The sequence below is a fragment of the Bacillus rossius genome, chromosome 8, assembly GCF_032445375.1.
Source record: "Bacillus rossius redtenbacheri isolate Brsri chromosome 8, Brsri_v3, whole genome shotgun sequence".
NCBI classification, from domain to species: Eukaryota; Metazoa; Arthropoda; class Insecta; order Phasmatodea; family Bacillidae; genus Bacillus; species Bacillus rossius.
The window spans coordinates 65,037,469-65,059,199 of NC_086336.1; the positions used below are offsets into that span (position 1 = coordinate 65,037,469).

At 37.6% G+C, this 21,731-nt stretch overlaps 1 protein-coding gene across 1 annotated transcript in view; it reads right to left on the bottom strand.

The window, feature by feature from the left end:
* The window catches only part of LOC134535102 (dynein axonemal heavy chain 8-like), a 90,283-nt gene that overhangs the window by 1,885 nt on the left and 66,667 nt on the right, over window positions 1-21,731 (bottom strand). The window contains exons 33-41 of the mRNA XM_063373979.1: window positions 20,577-20,763; window positions 19,434-19,692; window positions 18,409-18,648; window positions 17,208-17,375; window positions 15,676-15,817; window positions 13,903-14,092; window positions 12,584-12,702; window positions 10,230-10,391; window positions 7,380-7,526 (exon numbers count right to left, since the gene is read on the bottom strand). Of these exons, the coding sequence (XP_063230049.1) occupies window positions 7,401-7,526; window positions 10,230-10,391; window positions 12,584-12,702; window positions 13,903-14,092; window positions 15,676-15,817; window positions 17,208-17,375; window positions 18,409-18,648; window positions 19,434-19,692; window positions 20,577-20,763 (1,593 nt within the window). The 3' untranslated portion in view covers window positions 7,380-7,400. The remainder of the gene's footprint in view (window positions 1-7,379; window positions 7,527-10,229; window positions 10,392-12,583; window positions 12,703-13,902; window positions 14,093-15,675; window positions 15,818-17,207; window positions 17,376-18,408; window positions 18,649-19,433; window positions 19,693-20,576; window positions 20,764-21,731) is intronic.

A 21,731-nucleotide genomic window follows, 5' to 3' on the forward strand; every position in this document is an offset into this window, starting at 1 on the left:
GCCATTTGTTAAATAAATGAATTTATTTCATGTATGTATGTATGTATGTATAAAGCAGAATTGGTAATACTGACATAAATTTGGAGGTAAAAAGATATGTTTGCACACAAGTCACCCTAATTATTTTGAAATGTTTACTACCTATTATTTGCACTACAGCACACTAAAGAGACTGTGTGCACATCTCCACACACACACACGCACACACACAGTTTTTTGAATAATCCATGTTTTTCGCATTAATTGCTTGTGTTAACAGTGCATTGGTACTTCTGATACAACAGTACCTTATTTACCCGCATACTGTTCACACATTTTAAGTCCATTTTTAGTTTAAAAAAATGTAGTGCTACCCTTATCCAAGTTTTTCACTTTGGGTTTAAAAAAGAAAATTTATAATTGCAGTTAGTCGTTCAGTATGTGTGTTAACAATGCTCCTGTGTTGGTTTTTAATATGTAATGTTGCAAAGTAATAACTCTGAAATGTATCTGAACCCACAAGCACCAAACAATGTATAACAAAAGTTTTACTTTTCAGGCTAAAAGTAAAGGTTTTTGGGGTGGGGGTGTGAAACATTTTGTGGTTATGCACTGCACAGCAGATGCTATACGTCACTTGCAAGAAATGTGTTGGCCTGCAAAGGAAAAAATTAGCGCATTTCATTAGGTAAAATATATATTTATAAGGCCCTGCTAAATTTTTCCTTTCTAGAAATTTCAAAGTTTTAAGTGATTTTCCAGCATCAATAGTGATGTGTGACTAATGAACGTCCACTTTGTTTTTAATTTAATGTAGGGATGGGTTGAGTACACATTTTTATCGATTCCGATACCAGTACCGATTCCTAAATTTCGATTCTCGATTCCGAGTCATTCCAGTTTTCGATTCCTGGTAATTCTGGTCACTAGACACCTGCGAGTACTCGAAATTCGAGTTTCGAGTCGAGTTTTTTAGTAATACTCGAACTCGAGCTCGTGTCTTTTCAACAACTCGAAATTCGAGCGAGCTTTTCTTGCACTGTGCCTATAAAAAAAAAAGACTCTCATTATATCGGAATAAAAGTCTTACAACACTATTATCCTTTACTTTATAATGTAACATGATCGACCATTTACATGAACACATCATTTTTACGTACCCGGGATTTACGAATTTCCGTGATTAATTTTTTTTACTTCTTTAATTTTCCGCATAGCATTAATGTATCACTTTACTGCTTTATGCGGAAGTATTTCCCGCTTTATGCGGAAACATTTCCCGCATTTTACTGTAAAAAGCGTTTAAATTGTCCGGGGTCTCATCATTTACGCCATTAAATGTGTGATATAAAGTCCCGTTTAAAATTTTTATGAAAGTTCCTGCCAGTAATGGCGCACGTAAATATAAATATGAAGAAAAGACAAATAAACAACAACTTACGAAGAAATATGGATGATGTACCATAACTACAGTACAATTCCAATAGTTATCTTAAGATAATTACCATAAAAAGAACTAAAGATTCTTTGTAGATACCATAACTACTGCAGAAGCATGATAGTTACCACATTTGCACTATAGTTGCCGTAATAACCGAGATGTGTATTTACCGTGATGGTAATGTATTTATTTAGGACATATTAAAATTAAAGAACATTATTGAAAAAAAAAAGGATGTTAAATATTGATATGTACGGTTGGCACATGTTGCTAAGAAATAATGTGATCTGAAAGAATGCAGTACTACTACGAAAAGTGAAAAGGGTACTCGTGGATTTTTAGGTTATGGCAGTCTCTTTCGTTTTTCAGTAATATCGGCCGAAAATTAACAAGAGTATTGGAAGTTGGCAGAAATGCCGATTCAACTAAATATTGGCAAAATCGGCTTCTTCAGTACAGCTCTACATTTGATGACATGAGTAAACATATTTCAGACTACAGGACATTGAAAAAAACTTTAATTTCCATGTAGGTTTATTGTGCGTAAGTTTTTTTTGCATGTGTAAATTGAATTAAGTAAAATGCTTCTATTTTTATTACTTTAAATTGATTAAACTTAATGACAAGTTACAGATATTTGACACTAATTTTGAGGTTAAACAATTTGGTAAATATGTAGAGTAACGGTATATGCGGAAAAAAATGCTAAAAATCCGAAAATACTTTTATTCTATGCTCTTTCACTTCCTATTTTCAAATCAACCGGCGGAGATAAGAAATTCCAAATACTTTAGGAGATATACAATCTTTTAATTTTGAACATGTAGAGTAGCGGTATTTGCGAAAAAAAAATTCTAAAAATCCGAAATTACTTTTATTATATGCTCTTTCACTTCCTCTTTTCATTAAAACCGGCGGAGATAAGAAATTCGAAATACTTTAGGAGCTATAGAATTTTTTAATTTTGCAATACAACACCTGTACAACCATTAGACCGACGCCATTTTTGTTATTTTGCCGTGTGTTCGTGAATGTGTAATAAATAAAATGGTCGATTAGGTCAGGTCAGTTACATTATTAATACTTTCAAACTAAGCGGACATAAAAAATAATGTGAATTAATTTCAATGGTTCTTTAGTTTTAAAGTATTTATAATGTAACTGACCTGACCTAACAAACCTGGACAAATGATTAACATTAACAACTCACGTAAAATATTTTTGTTACTTATTACTTGCGCAACAATATCCAAATAAATAAGACTTTAAAATTAGAAACGTTAAAAACCCACCTAAGTTGGAGGCGGGTACATTTCCTTTGCCATTAGAAGGAAATGATGTAGTCGTTCACCTACGTCGCGATACCTCCGACGGAACATTAATAAATAAATAAATAATCACGTATTGGTTCATTTGAATACTGGCCAATCACGGAACTGTCACGTGACAAAATTGTCCAATAAGAAACATAATAGATACTCGTAAACCAGAAACAATGTTGATCGCCGCATGAATACCCAGGTATTGTGATGAAAATTTAAAAATTCGATATTCCTAAAGTATTTGGAATTTCTTATCTCCGCCGGTTGATTTGAAAAGAGGAAGTGAAAGAGCATAGAATAAAAGTATTTTTGGAATTTTAGCATTTTTTTTCCGCTTATACCGCGACTCTACATATTTACCAAGAATTTTACTAAAGAATTCCAGCCACACAGGTTGCCAGCGAGAGACGCTTCTCTTCTGCTGTAAACACCATCTCCAATCGTAGAGCTAATTTAACTCCTGAACGTGCAGAACAAATTATTTTTCTGCATGATAGATTGAAGAACAGAATTTAATACTCTATGACAATCTCTCTCAGAATTTTTGTGCCGAAAAGTGGAAATGTTGAAACAATGTGAATGTACTTTTCAAACAACATGATTTTTGGTGCTCAGCTAGTTGAAGCTCAGTAAGGACTCCAGAAAAATTGACAAGGATGAAATTATTCCAAAGATATGTTACATTTACACAAACATATACGTACTTGTAAACTGTGGTTATGTTAGTTGGATGATATCAGTTACTAATGAACCAATGGAAACAGGTTAGATTCAATGGAAAACATGTTTTTTTTCCTAGCAGTGCAAATTATAAAAGCACTCTGTAAATAGTTACCCAAAATTAATAAGCCCACTTCATTTTAATACTTTATTCAAACATTATACCTACTAAGTTTAAGGTAAAAATAATTTCCCAAAAGTGTAACTGTATCACAAAAGCTCCAGCTTCGAGAACTTTCAAGTAGGCTCGCTCGAGCTTGGCTCAAAGTAAAATTCTTAGGCTCGCAGACCTCTAATGTAGGTCTATCTATTTAGTAGGCAAACAATGATAATGGTTTCTTTTTTTATTTCCATATTTTTCTCAAAAGTTCTCACATTTTATTACTCCATCACAGTAAATTTATGTGCAATAAACTTAAAAAAAAAAAAAACTCGAACTCGACTCGATACTCGCGAGTATTTTAGCAAACTCGCTCGAGCTCGACTCGAAGTGAAAATCTTCTGCTCGCAGACGCCTACTGGTCACATAATTAAAACTACTTAAGAATTGAATGCATTACATAATGATAATAACATGTATAAAGGATAATTTTTCACATAAAGTTTGTTTGCTAGTAAGTACTAGGCTGTGCACAAAGAAGTTCAACATTTAAACAAGGTTCTTTAACAGGCGATAACGCCGATAACATAACATCTTTGTTCAAAATGGGTTCAAAGGTAGCACTACTTTTTTCTGTGGTACCTTTTGACTTAGTTGGTGACAGTGCTGTAAACAAAAGTTTGTTTTTCTTCAAAGACTATTTTTTCTGGTAGTAATGTGTGCCGGGATTTCAAATGCTTCATTAAATTGGTTGTAGATTTATAAGTACCGCTCCGTGAAATTTGCGCACTACCATTATTACAAATTGCATATTTGTCATTTTCACTATTGATGCGAAAATGTTCCCAAACTTTAGACATGTTAATACAATATCAGAACATTCGCATCGTAATTTGAATCGACAGTCGGCGAACATTTTTTTACTAACAAACTAGCAAAACACTTGAAAATAGTTTTAGCAAAACAATATTTGTGCCAAATAAATAGCATAAATGCGAAACAATTCACAGTAACCTCAATAGCACGACGGTGAATTACGGCGTAATTCACCGTCGTGCTATTGAGGTTACTGTGAATTGTTTCGCATTTATGCTATTTATTTGGCACAAATATTGTTTTGCTAAAACTATTTTCAAGTGTTTTTCTAGTAATTATTACGGTTTTCCTTTGCAAGAAATAAACACGAGCCTCTGTTGGCGGTATGGCCAGAGAATTCTTTATTATCGATTGTTGCTTTCATTATACAATTTGTCCCGTACGCAACGAATCGATACGTTTCGACTTGACTTTATATTTTATGGCCACCAGAGATTTTGTGGAGGCCATCATCCTTGAATGGCTCACAACTAAACTAGTGATGGGCAGAACGGTTCTTTTGACCGAACCGGTACTTTCGGATCAGTTCCGTGAAAGATTCGTTCAGAACGATTCGTTCATCTCGGTCATTTCGTTCTTTTCTGTGAATAGGATCTGGCTCTTTTATCAGGTGTCGTAACTCGTTCATCCTTTAGAGTATTGGCTACGTGTTTGCTTCCAGCCTCCCCTCGTTATCGCGTGACCCGATAACGAGAGGAGGCTGGATCGCGTGGGTGGTTATCTTTATCTACTCTGCATGGGTAAATGAAATTTCAAACGTCTAGTTGTATACTGACTGTTATAAAATTATTGACTGTTGATCGCTGCAAATGCTTCATGCAGTGATTCTATATAATACGGGAGCATTAAATCTAAGAATGTTAGGTACGAAAGTGATCTTTCTTAACTTTAATTTGTAATCGCACTATTATAGCTAGTACTTGAACATTGCTTTTCGTAGCCAGTGAATCACAGTTGCGTATATGAAACAAGATTATTTATATTGTATTACTTTTTAAGTTACAAATATTAATATACAGGCTATTTACACTCTAGAGAGAGTAAAGTGTTTACATGTAGACCAACACATTTAGAGAAAAAAAGACAAAAATTGAATACTACTACTGCGATTCAGTATGAAGAGAGAAAAATGAAGTAGGTACATTAATTAACACCTAAATGGTAAGTGTGAACATTTGTAGTTACTTTCCCTGTTATTTTTAATTCATGTTTTTTTTCCCCCCCCAAATTTGTGTATGTGAATGTGAAAACGCAATTTTAAACCACTACTTAACAGTTGACATTTTCAGGTATAGATACTTTTCATGTTACCCTATTTTATTTGATCAGTTATCGTTAGCTCTTATGAACATGCTCACGCTGTGATTACTAATTCTTCAGACTCCTGACGTCATGAATCATTTCACGAACGAATCAGACCGGGCGCGTGGCCGGTTCTCTCATCTCGTTCTCTCGTTCTCTCGTTCTCTCCGCGTTTTCGTTCTTCCGAATCTTTCAAGGTACCGGCTCTCAAAGAGCCGGTTGGTTCTCTCGTTCTCTCCGCATTTTCGTTCTACCGAATCTTTCAAGGTACCGGCTCTCAAAGAGCCGGTTCTTTACATCGCGAACGAATCGCAAGATTTCGTTCTCTCAAAGATTCGTTCTTTTTGAACGAATCGTTAACGAACGACCCATCACTAAACTAAACTGGTGACGACACGTGATGTGATCTCGTTTCATAACCGTCACTTTCTTCACAAAAAACAATGGACTTTTCTTAACTGCAAATAAAATTAATAACTCTTTTTACAATTTATTTACGTCTAATACATGAGTGAGGAATAATGTTCTTCGATCGTGGAGTTTTAATTAGAGGTTAAACATGCCCGGTAACATTGTTTTTATTTATTTTTATTCGTATAAAATTAATATTTAATAATAATGAGCATTATTAGGAATTTTATGCGCATACGGCAGGTAAGATATATTAAAATAAGTAAGTAAAGTTCAGACGAAAATATATTACTACTGTATTTTCTTAACTTAACCGATTCCTAACCTACCTTGCCCTTTTTTAGTACCCGATACTGAGTACCCAAATTTTTTAATAATCGGTGGTATCGAGGAATCGGAGAATCGAATCGACCCATCCCTAATTTAATGTCTGATACCACAATAAGTTATACAGTATTTATTAATGGAACATGGCTGTCATGTGGGCCTTATTAATACTCATTTTACCGGGAATGGACTATAAAACACTGTGTGACCTTCAGGCTTTCATCTCAAAGTGCTTGTCAAATAACTACTTACTTGAACTGGACTCAACTTGAAATATTTGAACTCCCAGCTCCCTAAATTTGTTTTGTTTTAAGTTATAAATTTCTATACATTTTGGATTTCTGTAGTGGAATTGTTTGAGCAAAATTTGTGAAGGATTTATCCAAAATTATAATTGTGTGTTTGTTGAGTATGCAGCCCGGCATGATTAGTTCATATCGTGCAGTTTGAAACTGCATGTGTATGTTATTTAGTACTGTAGTTAGGAAAGGTTAATTATAGTGTTTAAAGTAATTTATTTAAAATGCTTTTTCAGTGGTTGATTGCTACTTATGATTTTTACTCTGTTAAAACAACTGCTAAATAAAAAAAAAATAAAAAAGAGAATTTCATATTTTTTGACCTGTGAATAGCCCGTTTTGTACCTTTACATGAAAAAAATTTAATTTTGAAAGTTAAAATCCATTCGTCAAAATTTTAAGTTTGCACAAACACCATCTATTTTGTGAATAGAAATGTGATTCTAGAAGGGGGGGAAAATCTGTTGAAATGTGCATCTACTGTGGTTACAAGTCTCAGCTGATACGAATGCTGCTGCACGTAAAAGGACAACACACTTAAGAACCAAAATTTGAATTTTTTAGTGATTAAAAAAAAAAACAACAGAAATGTGTGTGCTGACCTCTGACCTGCGACGGACCGGTCACTTGGTGTCGCACAAGATCGCCACTCCTCGCATGATCCAGTGGTCGGGAGACTTCTCCGTCGGGAGGAACAGTTTGGTGATGTAGGTCAGGTCCGTCCGCCTCGGCTTCTTGTACACGGGACACTGGGGGGGAAAACACAACGTTTCCATGCCATGAATGTTTTGGTGATGACTGGGGAAACAAATTTGCACCTTCGTATAAAACATGAGACAATTTGTGTTATGTGCACGTTAGTAGCACAACTATGTTGATCCACACGCAATCTAAACATTTTTTGGTAGCCTTTCAAGAGCAATTAACGTTAGTGTTGAAATAGTCTCTCTCTCTGTGCGTGTGAGAATGCAAATACAATAGCGCTATCCTGGAATCAGAGACCCACAATTAATGTAAATAAAATGAGCTGATTTTGTTATAAAAAATTTCAATTCGTTAAAAGAAACAAGCATGACAACTAGTGTTTTTAAGTTAATGGGTGGAAGAATTTAGGCTTGATCACACTATGATTCAATCGTAAACATAACTAGCTCTTCATCGTACACATTTTGCTGGTCAGTTTCTGTATTAAATCTGTTTGGGCCTATGCATGAATCAATGCATACCAAAAAGTACATAATACTTAAACTAGCTCACTATGACCTTGAAGCTATATAATCAGCTCAGCCAACTAAATAACAAAACATAATGTTTATTCTTCCCAAAAAATATACCCTTCAAAGTTGGGGAGGTCAATGCCCTGCAATGCTGTAGCATGGAATAAGAGATCTTGTGGTAAAGTAAAGCATGACAGAAACAGCACTGAACACTTAAGTGTGGATGGGTAATAACATAGTGGCAGAAAGCGGGATGTTGTACAGCTTTAATTTGAAATTGCTGAGAAGCAAAATAACTAATGTAATAAAAAAAAAACTGTTTTTTTTTTTTCTTCCAACCCTGCTGAATAGCCAAAAACATTTGAAATATTAGGTGGATTTGTGGTAATTTTAATGGCAAGTTTTGGAGAGAATTTTTCGTGAAAAGAATACAACATACGCAACCAGCCAGTTGAAACCACACAAGCTGATGCACTGTGTGATGCGGTTGTTCCGTGCAGGGAATGTGCGATAGCTAGGGCCTGGAAAATTTTGGTGTTTTCAGTATGCAAAAAGTGGTCCTTTCAAATTAGAAAAGCGGTGGTTTAAAGTCGGTATTTTCGTTATGCAATGGAAATTTTACCGGTATTTTAAATGTTGACTAAATTGTGCTGTTATTGAATATAATAGTCTACATATTTAATAAACAATCCATGAATAATAGAAATAGACTAATATGAATAATATATAACAGCCAATTAAATCCAAAACAGTTACACAAAACAGACACGTTGCTATAGATGTTTGCAACTACAAATTTTCTTCTTTTTTTTTTCGGCTGCCGATGCCACATGCTTAGCCGACTTTAGGTGTTTGTCAATGGAATCTTTTCTTTCCCATGAAACTTAGTCTATGGTGTAAAAAAGACAACTTTTTAAATTCATGTTACACCTCGGACTCGCATACCCCGAACAATGGGTTCCGATAATTACTCACGATATGTGAATTTGCGTCACGCGAGTTCGGCTATGCTAGCCGGCTGGTGGTTATTTTCGTTCAAAACGTGGCGAAGGAACTTGTGTGAATCAGGTAGAAAACATTCGGCTATAAACGAAAGATTAAGAACAATGCTATCCTGAAATGCTGTGACATGTTTTTGGAGTAATCACAGCGACAGACCGCCCTTGGCGTCAGCGATGTTTATTTTGACAGCTCAAGCAATTATCTTTTCCACGTCCCTTCACAGCGTAAAAAAAAGGAGGAAAATAAACACGGAATGTAGATGGAAAAGTAACTATGCAGTAAAATAAATATATTTACGGCCCTGCTAAATTTTTCTATTCAATCAAATTCGAGGTATTAGTGATTTTTCAGCAGAAACTGCTGTGTGACTAATAAAAAAATTGTATCATCATCATAACTTAAACTTATAAAGTATTTATTAACGGCGAAGGACAGTCATATAGGCCCATAAAAATATTTATTTTACCGAGAATGGACTATACAACCTGGCTTTTGTCGCACGCGGTGTGGGAGGTGGGAGGGGAGGAGGATGCTGACAGTTTCTCATGCAGAAGGTTGAAATAATGGAGGGAATGTGTTGAAATGTTAGTTGGGAAAGGATGGGGGGGCGGGGGGGGGGGGGTGTTTTTACATGGTTTGTGGCTCTGGGAGTGGCCCGACGAGTTTCTTACGCTCTCGCAGCGGCTTTTCGTGCCGGGTAAGATAACATGACAGCTGAGACGGCTTTTCGTGCGATAGTGGACACGCCGAGCTCGGCTAGACACCACCGCGTGGATAGCCTAGAGGGGTGGTATCTATTTTTAGCCGTCTTTTGTATGCCTGCCTGCTTACAGTACAGCTATTGCAAAGATAAACGTTAACACACAGCGCCCAACAAAGTGTAACAGACTTGTTTTTCAGCCGATTTTACTCAAATTTTTGACTTTCTCTGCTCAAAATTTTCACGGTATCTCAAAAAAGGGTTGTATAAACTAAATGGACGCATCAGAGGGGGGTCGCATCGGCGGGATTCTACTGTAATGGTACTTTTCGGGGATATATTCGCAGTGTAATATAGAAATGTGATTTTCGCGAATGTTCTTACTTTTCGCATTTTCATGCGATATTCACGCGAATTTTCGCGAAATTCGCGATCGGGAAAAATTCCAGGCCCTAGCGATAGTCTGTGACGCGGCCCAGTGGCACGGCCAATGAGAAGAGGTGTTAGAGAGGAAAGGGTAAAAGGACACAGACCACGTATAGATTGGGGTCCGGCGGCATGATGCTGCTGATGGCGTATATGTTGATGATGGGCAGCGCAACGAACAGGATCTTCGGCGTGGACTCAATGAGGTGGTCTTTCTTCTTGTCCCACGCGGCCCCGTCCAAGAAGAGACCATAGACGTAAACCCCAACCTGACACAACACAACCCTCGCGTACCAACATGCACAAGTGTAAGCCTATTGCCCTATTCTATTTACTGTAAAAGATTCAGAGTCACGTGCGTTGACAGTGAATCTCTTTTCAGAGTTTTATATATATATATATATATATATATATATATATATATATATATATATATATATATATAGACACACACACACACATTTTATATCTTGCATTAAATACCAATGGGTAGAAACAATTTTTTTTTATGGTTTTAATTTCAGGACAATTTCGTTTTTGAAACAGGAGATTTCTGTGTTATTGGTTTTATTTTTGATGAAATCTATTACTAAAAAATATAGCATATTATAGTGAACAAATATGACACTTAAGTGTTCCATGACACTAACTTCTCCAGAACTGACTGATAATTGATGCACTTTTACAATACAATAATTAGTATAATGCATGTATAAATATACGGAAGAAATGAAATTAATCTGTTAAGTATTTTTGTGTTTGAAAAACGTACTAATGTCGTAATGTGAAAACGAGTTACTAATAGCAGTTGCATGATTAAAAAAAGATGTAAACTTTTTCCAATTTTTTTTTGCATAAATTATGATACAAACTTCATGCTAAATAAATTACTTTTGTGGAATTATTTTATTTAATTTGTAACATGCCGTGGGCTTAAGTGGTGGGCACAACACAAACAATGGCATACTACGTGGATATAACATAAAATAACGTAACAAACATGAATGGTCACTGCATGTGCGTGGGTACCCACTCCACATCAGTACCGAGAGTAGCCCAGCAACTACCTGGGGTGGGAACCCAGCAGTTGGCATCACCGCACAAGGCCTACATACGGGAGGTAAGCAGCCACACAGAAGCAGTGACCGGTTCCTGGCAATACAGTTACACATACGTATATAAAGATTCTTGGATGGTTGGTTATTATTGCACTGTATATTAACCTTAGGCTAGTTGTAAAACTAAGTAAATGCTGAGCCTTGATTTTAATGTGAGGCTGAACGATGTTATCAGCTGAGTTTTTCGCCCAGTCAACACCAGGAATGGAGCAACGGATCGACATATTTTTTATATATTTTATGAGCCGGAGAGTGAAATAGACTACACATAATTATGAAATTCCATCCCTAAGGGAGTGAAGAAGGGGTAAAATCAGTTTTATAATAGAAAATCATAGGAGGTAGGTCACAGAGACACAAACAGTAAGTTTGTGTAATTTCTCTATGTCCGCCACACGGTCATATACATAAGGTCTGGAAACTTAGGTACTATCCTTCTCATTGGCGAAACCAATCCGCTTAGTGAATCTAGCAGCTGCTAGCGAAATAAAGGCGCTAATAACAGTTTATTTCATAACTTCATTAATAGATAGCATTGCCTTTAATTTGCAACATGCTATCATTTGGTGCGTCTGAGAGGTCAAAATGAAGCTGAAGATTGGCTTCCCGGTTTTGCTTATGCGTAGCCTTGATGCCCTGAGATTGTGCAATCAATGGGACTTTTCTTTACGTGTACATCCTACAGACTTGAAACTTGTACTGACTGATGTTCCTTATATCATGATGTGTTTAGATCTGCCAACGCCAGGTACTTCAGCTAGTAATATCATGTATAAAAGTCACACAGTATGTTTTTAATTCTGTTGGTGTGTAGTAGTGCACAACATACTGATGAAATACCTAAGTCAGTTTTACTAAAAACTGTGTAATAAAATTAACTTTAACTATATTAACATATTCATAAATTTTGTAGACAAATGATCCACAATCGGGATGGTGCTAGGAACTAAGGCAAGAATTGCCACAAGCATCGGAATCGATGAAACGTCTATGTTTCAATGTACCTGGCAATGAGTATTTTTGAGATTTCACTACTAGTGCATCTTTTTTAAAATTTGTTCTGCCTCAAATTACTACTTAACATTCAGTAAAATTTGGTAAAGGCATGTGTTTGCTGGAGAATAATTTGTGAGAAATGTTTACAACGGCTGAATTTGACAGTTCTATTGGCCGATCATAAGCCAGCGAGTGTTTCGTTCGCAGAAGAAGACGAGAATCTGTCTGTACCACATCAGTAGTCCTTGAACAACCGATCTACGACGGTTTTGGCTGCCGCCGTTCGCCGACATCTGAAAGCGTACTCTGCGACCGAACTTGGGACAGGAGGTGAGAGGGTGTGATACCTTCGGCAGGCTCCTGACTTCCTCCCGGGCGAGTTTCGTGATCTTGTTCTGGAGCGTGACGGTGTCCAGCGACCAGCCGCTTGCTCTGGCCATCTCTTGCCTCATCGCGGTCAGGAAGCCTGGCCGAGCGGAGAACGGTTTTCCAGTCATTCATACTGCATTTTTTTTTTTACATGCACTGCAAATTCTTAGTTTCTTAAAGCATGTTCATTACTTAAATTTCTTATCATTGCTGGTATTTCTTATCTGAGTGCAAATCCAGTAAATTTATTGTGATGGACCGATAGCTCTCTTGCTTGTTCTGCCATAATTTTTTTCAAAAGATATTTACTAAGTGTTATAGCCTATAATAGCTGTAAAAAGTTACACAAGTGTTATTTTATCAGTGAGTGAGAAAGACAAAATGCCTTACATCTTATAGTTGTAGTTAAATAAAAAATAAAAATTGATAATTTTTCTGTGTAGATATTTTTCCACAATTTGAAGGATTCAATATTCCTGGAAAAAGATTTGAAGAAAAATATTAGAGGAAATAAAGTAAATTAAAAAATTCAATACAGATGACTTATGAAGTTTACTAGGTCAATTTTTTTTTCTTCTTACATATCATATTACCATCCCCAAGATATTGTAATTTGTAACACGTAATCATATAAATAAATTACAATATGGACTGATTCTGGAAACTAAGTTTGTGAAACAAACATTTAAATGGTTGACTGTTTCAACACTATTGTTAACATTTTTATTTCTTGTGCATATTTTTATTTTTGACCTTTGACACAAAGATTCAGTTTTGAGGGATATATTTGAGGTACTCTTTGGGATTTGAATTTGAGATTCAGATTCGGTCCATAACTAACTTTTTTTGACGTGACGTCTAATAAATCGATGAGCACCAGCTGCACGCACGAAAAAGTGTCCCGTTATGCACATTGTCCCGTTACTCTCATTGTAAGCTTGCGCCACATCTATCTCTCTTCCACTCGATTGGCCTATGAATTACTATTATATTAAATAGGTTAAAACGGGCTTTTCAAAAGTAGCTTTTAAATTTAGTACTTTAAATAAACTATTTTATTATTAATTTTTTTTTTGTTATTTTTCCAATTTTTCGAAAATAATTCAATTTTATTCATAAAAGTATGCAATCATTTCATCAATGTTTTGTTATGACGTCACGTTAAACTATCGTCCGTAAACCGACTTTACAGACAACCATTTTTTTTTGTGTAATTTTACAGAGAGTTTACAAAGATAGTTATTTAAACTGTTTCCATTCGTGACCTTACGTCAGTAGACCACGATCAGGTGTTCACCTTGAGGGTTGAAGAACCCGGTCATCCAGAAGACCTTCGGCCGGCCCCCGAAGATCCAGGTGGAGAACTGGGTGTTGCGGTTGAGCAGCTCGGTGTACCAGAAGCCGATGGTGGAGGACGCCCACGAGACCCTCTGCCAGAGGCTCGGCACGCGGGCGTTGAAGATGTTGTCCAGGGCGTCTCTCAGTTGCTGCAATCAGGGGCACTCGCGAGACGTTTCACTCTGTGCAGGTGCCTGACGTCTTGTGCATTCGGGCATTTGTGCTGATAGTTGTGTTATCACTAGAGACCTGCAAAATTCGCGGATTCATTCGGTGATAGGCTAGAATTCAAACACATATACCTCTTAGATAATTTTGCTATTGGCTTACTGTTCATCTGGACGAATATCAACCAGTTATAAACCCTCAACCAAAGAAGGATCGAATCACAGACAAACCATCTGAGACGACTTACAAGTCGGCAGCCAATGAACTTGCGTTATTTGCCCGAGTGTACAGGGGTATGTGCAGTCTATCCTGAAGGCCATCGAAACCGCGAATTTTTCAGGTTTCTAGTTATCACCTATGAGCGATGCTTGACGTCTTAGCGTTCTTTCGGTTTAGTATCGAGCACTGCTAACTACGTGTGTGTGTGTGGCCGTACTAGACGCAAACAATGCGTTGCTAAGCAGAGTGAAAGTGTAGCTTGGAAGTGCTGGTTAATGTATAATTACTCTACGCTTGCTCCAAAATCAACAATATCGCGTTTCAATAGTTTGAACAACGCACGGCTGCAGGTCACTAAACGTGTGACAACGCTGTAGGTGTGTGGTGGGGGTATACTAAAAGTACAACATAAACAAGACTTCCGAAAATGTTCTTTAAGGCTTGAAACACCTTGTAACCATTTGTGCTTATAAACAGCAAAACATTTTTTTTTTAAATGTGCAAGATTACTATTAAAATCATTTAAAATAAATTATTATTATAAAATTATAAAGAAAAGAGTTAATAAACAATTTTCTTCAGATTTTCTCTTGCTAGCATTACTTTTGTGTGTGTTGTGTTAAAATTTGGTACCACTTTACAGGGTAAATTAAATATAGGCTGTCCATAAAAGAATGTCTCAGTTTTAATGGTATATTATAACAAATCATTAATCAAATTTAAGGTAAACTAACCTAGTTTTTCTCATAAATGTTCAATATGTGCACCTTTAGTCATACGGCACACATCCAACCTGAAGTTAAAATTCTTCCCACACTGGTTACACGTCCGGAGTAATGGTAGCAATAGCCTCTTCAATTCTGTTTCTCAACTCTGGCAAACCATTATGTAGCGGCAGAACATATGCATAATATTTTATGAAGCCCCAAAGCAAAAAATTGCATTTCATTATGTCAGGTGAACGTGGAGGCCAGCGAAAAAGAGCTCTGTCGTCTCGACCATTACGACCAATCCAACGGTCAGGGACTTGGAAGTTCAACCACTCTCATACAAAGAGATAAAGTTTACAGGTTTACCCTCTACTGATTGGGGAAAGAGCCATTCTTTCGCGCTTCAAGCGAGAAAACAACAAAGCAGCTCCCGTGCATGCGCTTATCTTAAACTGTTTGAATCACTCTTTAATTCTGACCTTGGAACAAAACTCTAGCAACGCTCAAAGTTGATACCATTAAATTTTATATAAGCAGGACATTCTTTCATGGACAAAACTGTATTACTCTGAAGTTCAGATTGCCCATGGGAGAATTGTTCTAGTACGCGCACGCGCGTGCAAGCACGCACGCACCTCGCTCATGATGATGGTGCCCTCGATGGCGAGGATCAAGTCCCGGAGGGTCTTCCCCACCAGCCTGATGACTCGGTCCATGCGTTCTATCTCCTGCTTCAGGAAGATGTTCATGGGCAGGAGGTGGTTCATGATCCGCAACCTAGGAAACACCCGTCTCCGTCAGTCAAACCTCAAATATTCTGCAATCAAATTTTTTTTTTTTTTTTTTTTAAACAAAAAGCACAATCATTGGGGATGAGCCAATCAAATCCTTAGTGTTCAAAGGATTCTACATTCGAGGACAAACATCTGAAGAAAAAATATTAGAGGAAATAAAGTAAAATTAAAAATTCAACACTGATAATAACCTCTGAAGTAAACTAGGTTAATTTGTTTCTTCATACCTATCCTATTACCATACCTCAGGATATTGTACATTTAACATGTAATACGTACATAAATAAAATTGCTATACGTATTGATACTGGAAACTGAGTTTGTGAAACAAACATTTGAAGGTTTGAAGGTTTCAACACTGTGGTTAATATTATTTTATTATTTTACCATTCAGACCTAGATTCTGATTTGAGAATTATATTCAAAGTACTCTTTGGGAATTCAAATCCCAGATTTAAATTTTAAAAAAAATTTGATTTGACCCATTACTAAAAATTATTATTACCACATCTGTTACCAAGCAAAAATTTCTCAGTTCAGCGTTTACAGTAAGCTTACGTTGAAGATAAAACAAAAGGAAAATGTCAAAGTTCACGTTTTTCCACTGTTACAAGAAGAGGATTTAAGACGGTAAAACCTTCATGATGTATTTTGAATACTGATTTTTTCCAGAGCAGTCACACTTGCTGTCAACATAAGACACCATTGCCAATACAATTTGATAGTCCAATAAAATAATAACCTAAACATTAATGTTACATATTAATATAATCTGCCTAGCTACTTAGCAAGCCTCATAATGCCCTTTCTTGGAATTTTTTTTACTTTTTATATTCAGTTCCATAGAATTATTGAAGTGAAACTTCTTTAACGAGGGTGCTACAATTTTCAAGAGTTACTAATTCTGATCGCATGAGGGGAATAGTTAGGTGCGTGGTGGGGAGAATTGTGTTCCCTATACCTAATAATATAATAAGCAATTAGTTTCACTTCTGTAATTCGTGGACTCCACACACATTTTTTTTTCTTCTGAATGTCCTGTCCAAGCCTTATAACTAAGAAATTATTTTCAAACACAATTCCCAGTTTTGCAAACATTTTTACTCCAAAGGTCAAAAAAAATAATCAACACTTATTTTATTTGACAAAAACAGTTTTCATTAACAAAATAATGAATTTCCTTCATTAACAAAATCCGTGTTCACATGACACTATGCAGATAGAGGCACACGCTTTTTGTCAACTAGGCTACATATTACGTAATGTAACTGCACAAGGAAGCGCTATTAAAAATAATGAACGGCCAGATGTTCCTTGTACGACCAGGAACATCCAACCAATCTTCCGTCCACTAGGAACGAGGATTCGCTCACCTTTCTCGCACTGCGAAAGGATCGTAGAGCGACGGCAGCTTCGACAGCATTTCTTCGGCTTGTCGGTTCACGACGGACTCCCGAGTCTCGCCGGTCCCCGATGCAGACTCCCGCGGCTGGACCGACAGGATCTTGTCCAAGATGGCTTTGGTCGTGTTGCTCTGGTAGCTGAGGCAGGGCACGGTATAAAACAATTGCTGGGCGTGTGGATATCTCAGGAATATTTGTGAATTAATGAATTAAAGAAATGTGGTTCTAACACCTCGACAACACAAAGTCGTAATAAAAAGATGAGTGGTGAAGTGATGTGAATGGAGTAGGAAAAAAATGAGTAAGTGCGAGAACTGGAACATTTCTCAGAAAAGCCACTGCCTTACTGCAATATCCACCACATTTACCAACTTTCTAAAAACCTTCAGTTGACGACTTTGCAGGAAATGGACCCAGATCAGAGATCACTATGGTGAGAGGCTAGTGATATGACTACTTGACATTTTTAGAAAAGACAGAGACTCCACCCAAACAATGAAGAATAATGGAGGTGGAGTATTCATCGCTATCAATAAACTTAAATTCAAATCAGCCTTCCCAACACATGTCTTTGATTATCCAAGAAATGAAGCTATCTGGGTAAAAGTTGAAACCTCACACATAAATGTCCTGTTACTAGGAAACATTTATATCTCTCCAGATACAACACCTGCACTTAATGGTGCCTGCTTTGAATGGCTTGAAGACAAATTTGCAAACTACCAAGGTGATATCCTTATTATTGGTGATTTTAATGTTCCTGGCATCATGTGGTATAATTTTCAATCATCCAACGTTAATCTTACTGGTATTACATCTAAAGCACAGGCTTATGAACAACTTCATCACAGGTTTGGACTTGTCACAGTATAACTTTTCACAGCCCTGTATCAAATTTACAACATTATACTGTTAGCAAATAAATAAATAAATAAATAAATAAATAAATAAACATTGAGAAATTACTGTCTCTCAGGTTAACACAGTTTGATATATATTCCATATTGAAGAAGAGAAAAGTCTAGCATTTCACTGGAATTCCAGTACTTTTACAGCAAATTGTTAGGTAACTTAATACTTAAGAGTTCCAGAAGAATCATAAAAAAAAACACATAAAACTTACATCCCAACAGTCAACATAATTCAGTCACTGTACAAATGTTTTACTTACGTGATGTCTGCGTTGGGATGAAGGCCGTACACTTGAGGTGGGTCAATGTCTGGCAGTTGGTCGATACCTTGCAGGTATTCCTCAACAGTTTTGTGAACCAAGATTTTGTAGCCGTCGTAAAACTCGAACTTCTCTCCGAACAAGTCGTCATTGTACCAATTCTTGGCGAAAGTCACCAGCAGACGCTTGTCAAAGTCATCTGTCACTCTGCCGCCGTACTGCACTTCGCCCAGCATGTATCTAGGACAGGACAACATTAACAACATCATTATCCAACATAAGGATGATTCATCCTTATCTATTTCCCTCTATCTCCCTATCTCTCTATATCACTTTATCTCTTTCTATCTCTCTTTTGTATTTAATTCAATTCAATTATCTGATTCTCAAACACCAAAAACACACGAACTGCTGACAAACTAAATGAAATAAACACATTTGTCGAAATGACTCGCACACCACCACCTTTTGTTTATGTCACACACGAACAGAAATGTCACTGCTTGTATCCGATTCTATACAATTCTGTTAAATGGTTGTATGCTGATTCAAGAAACATTCGTGGGCGCACGCCAAACAACTCACCCGCAGTTCCATCGCGATCCAATGAATGGTTTAGCGTTTAGGAATGCGTAAGGTACAAACAAAAACATATACATGGATTACTGCAGTGTGACTCCATGCCGCAAGCTTGCTCACGAGGCCCTGATTGCAGTGGCGTAGCCAGGATTTGTGTATGGGGGGTGTTGAGAAGCATGCCCCCCCCCCCCCCCCGTATTAAAGTGGAGGGTCCGGGGCTCCTCCCCCGGGAAAATTTGGATTTTAAGGTGTAACATAGTGCTATTTGAGCAGTTTTCGGTACTTAAATTTAAATATTGTAATGGTAAAAATTTTATTAATTTTAATATGAAATTGGTTTGTGTGATGAATAAGAAATTAAATAAAGATTAGGTGCTAAGGGGGGGGGGGGTGATTGAACCCCTGGCTACGCCCCTGCCTGATTGGATGAGTCGCCGGCCCCTCACCTGACGGTGGTCCAGCTGATGCCGACCTTGCCCATGTCGTCCAGGTGGTTCTGGATGAAGAGGCACGAGGCCAGCCAGTCGGAGCTGTTGAACTCGTAGGGGATGTTCCAGCCGAGCGGGCCGAACTTGCGCCGCTCCTGCACCACGCTGTGCAGGAAGGACGTGGTGTACACCAGCGGCAGGTACTCGGGCAGGGAGCTGTACTCCAGGAAGTTGTCCGTCATGGAGCCGTAGGTGCGCCTCAGCCCGGCGCGCATGCCTGCAACCCGGCGCCCTCGCTGGGGTCACCTCCTCCGCGATCCTCCCCCTCGGTGCCCCGTTCTCACCTCACTCCCATCTCAACATCTCCAAACATCAACATTTTAAAATAAGTATATATTCATCATGAAGTATCACATATCGGATATTTTCTCTCTGTTCGCAAAAGATAAGTTTTGTAATATCACTCAATTTTTGTTTCTAATCAAAGAGGATTCAATAGGTTCCCAGAGACAGATATTTCAATGTATTTCAGATATCTGTACTACCAAGTAAGCAAGTGTTGCGATTCCAATTTTGGCAAAGTTATTAGGTATTTGCATTGTAAATTTTTAACAATAACAAAATTTTTGATAACTTTATGATTAATGTATTGCTTTAAAAATTTTTTTTATGTAGATGTAGACTGATAAATATCGCATCATCGTTGATGCGGCCATCATGTTGCTTTGGTATTATAGACACCATATACTAAGGGTACTGAACTATCTTTAAGGATGGTTCCTGGTTTAGCAGTTGTAATGTCTCTATGCTCGACAGCCGCTTCCAGTACTCCTCGTATGTGGCGACATGATCATTTTCAAAGTGAATCATTGTTCAGTTTTTAGTGGTGATGAAAGCTGACAATCTCGGGTGGAACATTTATTTGCGACGGGTCCCTGCATTCTGTGCTCGCAATTCGGTTAGCAGTACCTTTGAAACATACAGAAAGTTTTCCATGAAACATAGTTTTTGACGTTTACGTATACCAATCCCGTTTCACGGTCATGATTCAGCAAGTGTTGGCGGGCCCCCCCTTGCGGTACAGTATCTGGTGGTCCTGTAAAGACTGCACCGAGGTTCGACAACCCAGCAAGTACGCTGATCCCGGGACGTGGAGCGAACCTTGAGGGGGGTCGTTGGTGAACTTGGTGCAGATCTGCAGCAGGGAGATGGAGAAGGCGGGGTGGGGCTCGGTGGTGATCCACACGCGCAGGTCCGGGTGCAGTTTCTCCGTCTCGGTGAGCACGACGAACAGCTCATCCATGTACTCGAGCCCGAGGTGAGCGTTCTGCAGCAGCACCCAGCCTCCCTGCGGGCGGGCGGGGCCCACTGAACCACTTCCCCCTCGCCCTCAATGCTGTGCCATTACTGCTTCCCACGCCTCCTCGATATCTTTGAAAACCCCTTCATTTGTCTTTAATTGAACATGGGCCCTTAAACAGTCCCTCAGTATCCTTCAAATATCCTTAATAAAGACTGATGGCGTACAAGTAATGGATAAATGCGGGTGTTTTAATGTTCTTTCGTTTCTGTCTTGGCAGAAAACAACGCTATGTGCAGTGCAATCGGTGAATTTCGTGTCACATGATTACATTTTATGTAAAAAAAATAATAGTGAATTTGTTTTTTTGTATTTTGTATCTCACCTTTCATACAGAAGGGGCGTTTTATACTCTCTTAATTTGAACTTATGAAGTAAAAGTAATTAGTGATCAAAGTAAATGTTACGGCAACAAATTTCAGATAGGACACTATGCTTGGGTTGGACAGGTATGTGTTCCAGAGATAATTCTGGGCAATAGGGGCTTATCTGTAAGGATTGAACTAACCAAAGAAAATTTTTGTGCTTCAACTACTTACCTAACATTGTTATTTTTTGAGGGATTTGTGATATTATAAATTGTTTTCTACATCTTGATAGTGGTGAAGGAGATAAAGTAAATGTGTCCTCAAACCCTCCTTAATCTCCAGCATGAATCTCTTTTGTGTAATTTATTAGATAGTAAATTAATTGCCAAAAACCGAATGGTACCATTAGCATGTTAGCACTTATACTACACTTGCATACTTGCTTACTCACATACTTCTTCACTCAGATAGTTGCACACATTATATATATGTACTTGCATACTTGTACAATTGTACACATGTTGTGGGCCCTAGATCTCTTTGTTTCTGTAAATAATCACTTCCAGCCTGCGTGACAGCCACGAACTAACTTTTTTGTCTGGCTAACTGTTTTATGTTCAATCACCAACTTACCTCGAGCATGTGGTC